This window comes from Podarcis filfolensis (assembly GCF_964270895.1).
Source record: "Podarcis filfolensis genome assembly, chromosome: 9".
Taxonomy (NCBI): domain Eukaryota; kingdom Metazoa; phylum Chordata; class Lepidosauria; order Squamata; family Lacertidae; genus Podarcis; species Podarcis filfolensis.
Window position 1 is genome coordinate 21992055 of NC_139610.1, and position 9033 is coordinate 22001087.

Genomic DNA, 9033 nt, shown 5'->3' on the forward strand with positions numbered 1-9033 from the left:
TTGCACTCTCAGGCTGCAACAATTCTAAACTTACCTACTTGGGAGCAAGCCCTATCGAGCTCAACGAGGCTTTGAGTAAACATGTTTCAGATTGTGCTATCGAATCACTTTAAGTGGCATGTATGCAATCAGTTCTAGCCTCCTGAGACCTGATGGAAAAAGCAGAAAACATTGTTGGGTTCTGCCTTCCCCTTCCCTACGTGCAGTATGGGGAGATCTAGGAGCATGCCTAGGATTGGATTAGCTTTTCAGATCACAGCACAGCCAGGCACTGCAATTCTATGCACAGAGTTGCTGAACCTCATTCCCTCCCCAGTCTAAAAAAGCAGCCGTGCCAAGGATGGTTGGTGGCAATCTGGTTGGTGTATTATGGGTTCATAATGTGAGCTCTAACAATTTCTCTAAGGCCCGCCAGATGTTGTTGGCCTCCAACTCTTCTCAGCCCTAGCCAGCAAAGGTAATGGACAGGAATGATGGGAGATGGAGCCCAAGAACATCTGGTGGCCAGAGGTTCGTCACACCTACTGTAAGGCCACATGTATTAAGGCAAATGTCAGAAACTTGACATTGCTGATGTTGATTGGTAAGCTGTTGCAAGACCCAGCTGGAAAGGCGTTCACACTTGTGGAATCTCTTCTCCCTGTACACCAACCTTCTCCAATTTGGTACCCTCCAAATAGTTTGGACTACAGCTCTCCTGTATGCCCAGTGGTCAGGGTTTATGGGTATTGTAGTTCAACCAGGTTGAGGAAGGGCGCCACAAATTAGGCAAATGACATTTGGTCATTTACAGAAGGCCATGGACGTAGCCAGGATTTTTGTTGGGGGGCAGAACTGATGTGATTTGTCAATTAAATATTTATATTGTTCTGCTTGATGGGGGGGGGGCAGTTGACCCCCGTCCTCCCTTGTCTATGCCCATGGAGAAAGCATTCATTCACTTGGCTTCATCATTTACAGGTAAACACCAGCATTTTCTGATATTTCCCGCTCGGCCACTTCTAATCTGGAGACTGACCAGTAAATGTCGATATTCACCAATAGCCTACCAGATCCCCGACATGCATCTGTTCTGCTATATTCGGATAGATTGTTAAGCACTATATTAAGACACACCAGAACAATAGTCCTGTGTCACATTGTCTGTGATAAATGAACTATAGCAGCCTTCAAGGAAGGGGGAAACCCCAGTTGACGATGCCAATTCATTTGGAAACAAAATCCCCCCTCTTTTGGGGGGGGAACCTAAGGTGATAAAAGGAAAGGGTAATAAACGCAACACTTTTATGAGTGCTCTGAAAAATCTCAGAGTGGAACTGTTAGATCTTTTGCTTTCTCTCCCCCGCCCGCTGCTCTTTCATGTGTGTCTGGGCAGGTCTAACCCTCAGGTAACGCCCTTTCTCTCCTGCTTCTCGCTTACCTTTCCTTGCACCTGTCCACGTAATGCACTGCAAGCTCCCCAAGTCCAACCCTGCTTACTCCTGCGCCTCTTGCCAATCTGGGCTTTTGCGCCTTCTCGATTTACTGCTGTGTGAAGAAAAGCCTGAACATCAAAAGCAGGCAGGGAACCGACGGCATCCTTCGCCCCACCGACAACAACCTGGTCTCTCTCTCTCTCTCTGTGTGTGTGTGTATGTGTGTGGGGAGGGAGGGAGGGGCTGGTGCTGGTGGCGGCGGAGGGGAGGGGAGGGGTGTTTCCTAGGCTGCTAACTTCGAAGGGGCGTGCGCCAAGGCGCGAGAGAATGGCTGGGGAACATTAGGAACTCCCCTCCGTCCCTGCAGAGCGAGGGTGGAGGCGGAGGGGAAGAAAGGTGTGAGAGGAGGGGCGGCAAGGAGAGAGAGAAAAAGCTCCGTCTAGGGTTTCAAACGCCGGGGCGCGCATCCGCATTAGCATATGTCAGGGGGGAAACCCGCCCGACGTGGCTATATATAGAGCGCGAGCTGGAGAGATTCCCCCACGCGCAATTTTGGAGAGACCTCGCTTGCATCGAGCCAGAAGCAGCAGCACCGGCTGTGGATGTTTATGCAAAGCTCAGCCCAGTCCCGCCAGCCCCATGCCTAGGGAGAGAGGAGAGCCTCCCCAGACAGGCAACTGCTATCTGGATGCGGAGTCCGGCCTCCGGGAGAAGCCCCAGCTGTGAGCCTTGAGACGTGACTCTCTGCATACATCTACCTGTCCATAATATATATATATATTATATATCTCCCCGCCGTCCTTCTCCATCCCTTCCTCGCTGGGACTCCTCCATGGCTCCCTTAGCCGACGTCGGGGGCTTCCTAGGCGGCCTGGAGGGCTTGGGCCAGCAGGTGGGCTCCCACTTCCTCCTGCCTCCGTCCGGGGAGAGGCCGCCTCTGCTGGGCGACCGCCTGGCGCAGGTGGAGAGGAGCTCCCGAGGGGGCGCGGCGGCGTCGGGGGCCACCGAGCTGGCGCACTTGCAAGGCATCCTGCGCCGGAGGCAGCTCTACTGCAGGACGGGCTTCCACCTGCAGATCCTGCCCGACGGCAGCGTGCAAGGCACTCGGCAAGACCACAGCCTCTTCGGTAAGGCTCCTCAGTCTTTCCCCTTCCTTCCTTCCTTCCTTCCTCCCTTCCCTCTCTTTCCAAGCAGGCTTCGCTCTCTTCCGCGGCTTCTTCCCCCCACCTTCTCCCCTTGCGAAGGAAGCATCCTATAGCAACAGATGGTATAGCAACGGACCTCTGGCTTAAAGGCATAAACCGCTTTAGATCCGGGCTAGGACCGCGGCAAAGGGATGCTGGAGACAAGAGCTTGAGGGAATTGGGGGGGGGGGACGGCATCATTAGAATCGTAGAGTTGGAAGGGATCCCGAGGATCATCTAGTCCAACCCCCTGCAATGCAGGAATCTTTTGCCCCAACCCATGGCTCTGAGATTAAGTCTCATGCTCCAGCATCTGTTTGCAAGGCTTTGTTTGGAGCAGCAACCTTTTTTTGGGGAAAAGGAGGGCATTGTAGGCATGAAGTAACAAAAGATTTCCTTGAGCATGTGCAGAGTGCTTTTCCGGCCCCACCGACAGCTGCATCCCATACTGTGCAGCAGATGAACGTTGTGGGTTAAATCCTTGCAAGAAATAGTGCTGCACCTGAAAACTGCAATGGGCCAGAGTTTCCATGTCAATAGCTATTCTCATGGTGGTTGCATGCTATTTTGGACACAGGTGTGCTTTCCTGCAGGAAGTAGGTAATTAGTTGGTGCGGATGAGAAGAGAGGGCTTCCAGGTCAGGGCGTGCTGCCCTAGAGAGCCTCAGGACCTCTCCTTTTAGAAAGGAAACGCCATATGTATTTGCTCAGTGATCTGCACCGCTTGTATGTAGGCAGCATGTGTGTGTGCATATGCGGAAATACAGAGACATATCACAGCGGCATACCTGGACACACTGCTCTGGCTGAGGGGAGGAAGAGGGCGTGTCAATTCCAGCCTTTCACTCTGATCTTTGCCAGTGCTTTGATTTTTCTTCTAACAAATGAATGTAGGTCTTGCCTTCCTTAATTGTTTGCAATGCAGCCCTGCCCTTTGCTACCTGTGTATTAAGCCCCATGCGTTCCAGTGGGAGTTAGGCATACGCAAATGTGTGCAAGACTGCACTTTAACAAGACGCTGCTGTGCAAAGTGGAACTGAACTGTGCTGGTCCTGCATAAACAACCGCAGCTACTGCTGTTTCACGTCTATTTAGCTCTGCTATGCCAGGCACTGTATGCAACAGAACAGGCCGCCTGCCTGCCTTAAGAGCAGTGAGGAGACTGTGAGTCTAGGGCTGTATTCCTGCGAAGATAGTTTGATTCTCTTCCCAACAGCCCTATAGATTTTTTACTATGCCCATTTCACAGATTAGAAAAAGAAGGCAGGGTGACTTGAGGAAGGCCAACCATTGAGTTTATGGCATAGCAGGTGTCTCCCAGGTCCACACGTGACCTGACACACCAGCCAGTAGTCTGATAACTTGCTACATCTCTGACCTGCATTAGTAGTAGTAGTAGTAATAATAATAATAATAATAATAATAATAATAATAATAATAATTTATTATTTATACCCCGCCCATCTGGTTGGGTTTCCCCAGCCATTCTGGGCGGCTTCCAACAAAAGATTAAAAATACATTAAAACATCAGTCATTAAAAACTTCCCTAGCTTGAAGGGCTGCCTTCAGATGTCTTCTAAATGTGAGGTAGTTGTTTATTTTTTGACATCTGATGGGAGGGCGTTCCACAGCGTGGGCGCGACTACCGAGAAGGCCCTTGCTCTATTTAGGATTCAAGTTTTCTTCTTCTTCTTCTCCGGCGATCACTCGGAGCTGAGTAAGATTGTCTTCCATGAACACGGTCTTAGCAGTGTGTCCATAGGTAACTGTGGAGGCCAGTTCTGGATCTGCACATCCTTCCACATGGTGAGGGTTTGCCAAATGTGCCTTCCTCTTAGCTCGTTTCTCCCTTTTGCCCTGAGTTCGAGTGTCTTCAAAGTCCATGACACCTTTGGTAAAGGCTGTTCTCCAATTGGAGCGCTCGCAGGCCAGTGTTTCCTAATTATCGGTGTTTATACTACTTTTTAAAATAGATTTGCCTTGAGAGAGTCTTTAAACCTCTTTTGTTGACTGCCAGCATTATGGTTTCCATTTTTAAGTTGGGAATAGGGTAGCTGCTTTGGAAGTCGATAATCAGGCATCCAAACAACATGACCAGCCCAACGAAGTAGATGTTGAAGAATCATTGCTTCGACACTGTGCCTTAATGACAATAAGAGACTTAATGCAAGATTGGGAAAGGTTGCTTAATTTGTAAGAGCAAACAAAAACTGGCAGATTGCAGGAAGCACAGGCTTATCTGAAGAAACCTGCTACTGTTGACAACCATGGAGGGGTTTGAACAGACACAAAAGGCCAATGGAGAGGTTTTCTATCAGGTTTCCCATAGTCAAAACAACCCATTGCAAAAGGTTCTTAACTGATTTTGCAACACACACTGGAAACATCAAGGTTTCCAGACTGAAGAGAACGTCAGTTCAACAGAGTTCTGCACAGAAGGGAAATTTCTTACAGCATGTAAACACAGAATAATTACCTCCAAAGAGAGAGAGAGTTTGAGATCGAGATCAAACATTCTTGGTGCTTCTTTATTCTATCGCCATTCTCAATAGGTTTGTCTGATGTGGTGTCTTTGTGGATTGAATCACCTGCTTATTATGAATTGGAGCGGGGGAGGGGAGGGGAGTTTTTCTTTGAAAATGATATCAGAAAGGCAGAATACCTCCCATGTCTTTCAATGGAACTTTGAATATTGGGAACTCCGAAATCTCTGATGATTTATTTGCAGTGGGAAGATTTAATATCTGATCTTTGTAGAAGATTTGGCTGGGCTGCCACTCAGCATTACACAAACCAAGACCCTGGCAACTTTCAATTAAAACTCCCAAGGCTGCAAATGATAGAACATTCATTATCTTGCTTTGGGAGTTCGGAAAATAAAACAGCATTGATAAATACAGAAGAAAGATTCAAAGCTATGCCTAAAATCAGATGGCAATATTTCAAAAGGGGGGGGGGGAGCCATGATTTTTAAAAGCAGTTATCAAAAACTTCCTTTCCAACAATCCAAATATTTGATTACTGTTATTATTTAACAGAGAATGGGATAGCCTAGCCAAAGTTGCACTTATAAGTTCCACTGATTTCAGCAGGAGAGACTTGGGCGCATGCTTAACACTCTCGTTGAAATCAATGAAATGTCAAAGGGCTTAGTTTTGTCCGGATCGTGCCCAGTATTTGAACCATTGTAACTCAGGGCTACACCTTTTGAGGGTGTTCTGTGCTATAACAAAATATTACAGTTAGATTTTGCATAGCTAAGTCTCTGTCTGCCTTTGGCAGTACTTTATAAATATGTCTTCACTGCAACGTGCATGGAAGTTGAAAACACACGTTTGTTTTTCTCTCTCCTTTATGCAGGTATCCTTGAATTCATCAGTGTGGCCGTGGGATTAGTCAGTATTCGAGGCGTGGACAGCGGCCTTTACCTTGGAATGAATGAAAAAGGAGAACTTTATGGCTCTGTAAGTATTACCATTGTATCACTCAGCTTGGGCTATAAGCCCAGATTTCCTGTCGACTTGATCTGTTATAGCCACTGGGAATTTTGCTGCTGGTGTCAGAGAAAGTTGGATCATACCCATTTATTATTATCCTTTCCTATCACCTAGTGCTGGACCATTCTGCATGCAAAGATATGCTCTGTCTCTGAGCTATGCCCCTTCCCCAGATGTCAGGCCAACTTCCCTGGCTGCTACGAGCAGAGTTAAAGGAGTCACTGGGTGCACTTTTCATTCATATGCAGTGGCAATCTGGTTCCAGCCAGCTCATGTGAATGACATTTAGTTCTGAGAAGAGAAAGAAGTCCAATTTGCAAGGAGTGAGGGGACAAGGGAGTCTTAGTATTGTTAATCTACAACAGCCTTAGCCAACCCAGGTGCCTTCCAAAGGTTTTGGACTTACAATATCTACTAGCTGCAGCCAGGGCTGATGGGAGTTGTAGTCCGAAAGGGCCACCAGCTTGGCAAAACTGGTCTAGGAGTGCAGACAGTTTTTTAAGGGGGTTCAGTAGCTAATATTTTTCTTCCAATATCAATCTTGCAAAGCAAGTCATGCTGAGTTGACTCTCTGTTCACCAAAATAAAGAGAGAGAGAGAATGAAGGAGTTGTACACATAAATACCAGAGCATAGACGGCTGGCAGTGAAATTTGCTGCTCTACTATGGTTCAGCCGGTGGAACTCTGGGGTGTACTTTCTTTCTTGTTAATAAAATAATCATCTTATATTCAGGCCAATTCAGTACAGTGGTACCTCGGGTTACAGACACCTCAGGTTACAAACACTTCGGGTTACAAACTCTGCTAACCCGGAAGTAGTACCTCGGGTTAAGAACTTTACCTCAGGATGAGAACAGAAATCACGTGGCAGCAGCGGGAGGCCCCATTAGCTAAAGTGGTACCTCAGGTTTAGAACGGTTTCAGGTTAAGAATGGACCTCTGAACGAATTAAGTTCATAACCAGAGGTATCACTGTATATCCCCAATGCTTTCCTTTGACTCTTTAATTAAAGCAATGGATCTATTGCTTCTCTTCTGGAAGCATAGGAGATATACTGTATTTGCCCGAATATAAGCCACACCCACAAATAAGCCACACCTTTAAAATTCAAGGGGGGGGGGGAAAGAAAAAAAGACAATACCTGAATATAAGCCGCTCCCTTAAAATTCCGCAGGCACTCACACCCGTTCTGTTTTACCCTAAGTCTGTTTCAGCAGCGACATCGTAAAAGCCAAATTTTGTAAGGTCACGAATTTAAGCCACATTTTAACTTTTCACGGTCGGAATTTGGAAAAAAAGTGTGGCTTATATTCGGGCCAATATGGTAATCCAAGGTGGGGAGGGTTAGGGGTATTGCTAGATCCTTAAAATGGCACAAATAGGCCCATGCTACAAATCTGCATAAAAATGTACCTGCTGATTTATATGCATCGATGCACATTTAGACTGACTTTTAGAGGGAAAGCTGCCTTGTAAGCAAAATTCATTTTTAAAAGCTTTTATTCCAAAAACAAAATTTTTGGGGGTGGCCTAAGAATAGTCATTGCCTAAAGGATTAGTTAGCTCTTATCTGAGCAAGTGAAAGGAAAGCTGCTTTTGAGAGATGCCACCTTTGAGGCATTTACTTAATCAGATTTCTCACCTCTGTGTTTATTCCTAAAATTTCCACAGGAGAAGCTGACTCCTGAATGTGTCTTCAAAGAACAGTTTGAAGAGAACTGGTACAACACATACTCCTCCAATGTGTACAAGCATGGGGACTCTGGCCGACGGTACTTTGTGGCGCTAAACAAAGACGGCAGTCCCCGAGATGGGGCGAGGTCCAAAAGACACCAGAAATTCACCCATTTCTTGCCCAGGCCGGTGGATCCAGAACGTGTACCAGAGCTCTACAAGGATGTGTTAGTATTCAGCTGAAGTCGGAACACTGGAGGAGAATGGAGTCTCTTAGCCTCAATGGTAACAAAAGCACGAAGAACTTCCGAATGCTGTGGAGTTCTGAGATATCTAGGGTCCCGGTTGTCAGAGAAGCTGTTAGTGGTAGACAAGCCCTTCATTGCCCACCGTCTGGATTTAGGAGAGTGGGCCTTGAGGTCAAGTGGGTCAACCTCTTTTTGGTTTGCTCGCTCGTGCGCCAGTCAAGTAGACAAGGAGAAGTTGGAACTGGACTTCAAACCAGACTGTTCTGGATTGCTTTCTCCCTTCACCTAGAACACAAATAGCTACCTAAAGCATGTGGAGGCAGATTGTAGGAAAATGGAAGAAATGGCAGGAAAAGAATGAATGGCAAGCTGTATGGATTGGGAGTGTCAATCTATGGGGACAGCGCTAACTCGGGAAGTGAAATCTGGATTTGTTTTTCCCTTCAGGATGGACCTAATTTATATACTTTCAGAGTGCATATATTTATTTTAAATATTTATTTATTACAGAGTTTATTTTTTACTGGGCTATGAAGAGAGTACAACCCTTTACCCCAATGAAAAATCAATTATGGTGCCAATATTTACTCCAAGGTAGTGTCAAGAAAAGGGGTGTTGTATCCCCCAAAGAGTTCAAATGGAGCAACATCTCTGGAAATATCATTGTTGGGAAATAATAAACTGGGGTTATATTTCTATGCACGCTCCGTTGCCTTACATAGGAAAAGTTGTTGGCTGCCCCCTATATTTGTACTGGATTTTTAAAAAATGCACATTTAAAAGGGAATTAAAGATAAACTTCCATCTGTTTGTTTCGCTGTTGTTACTTAATGGAATTGTCCATCAGCGGTAGCAGAGGCAAGGGTAGTCCTCTCCCACTCCTATGTCTCAGATTGCACATGGCTATTATACAGAGGCATCTATGTTTTCAACTCTCTGGTTCTTCATGATGACTCTGGTCCTTGATAGTAACTGTTATGTCATGAGATGGGGCGTCTGGTGTCCTCCAGAA

At 46.4% G+C, this 9033-nt stretch overlaps 1 protein-coding gene across 1 annotated transcript; it reads left to right on the forward strand.

Moving 5' to 3' along the window:
- Window positions 1-2247: 2247 nt before the first annotated feature.
- Window positions 2248-8798, forward strand: FGF20 (fibroblast growth factor 20; the record flags this gene model as incomplete). The annotated part of the gene is made up of 3 exons (XM_083630841.1): window positions 2248-2542; window positions 5961-6064; window positions 7771-8798. The coding sequence occupies 3 exons, from the start codon at window positions 2248-2250 to the stop codon at window positions 8014-8016; spliced, it is 645 nt and encodes a 214-aa protein (XP_083486967.1). The 3' UTR covers window positions 8017-8798.
- Between the last annotated feature and the right edge of the window lie 235 nt (window positions 8799-9033).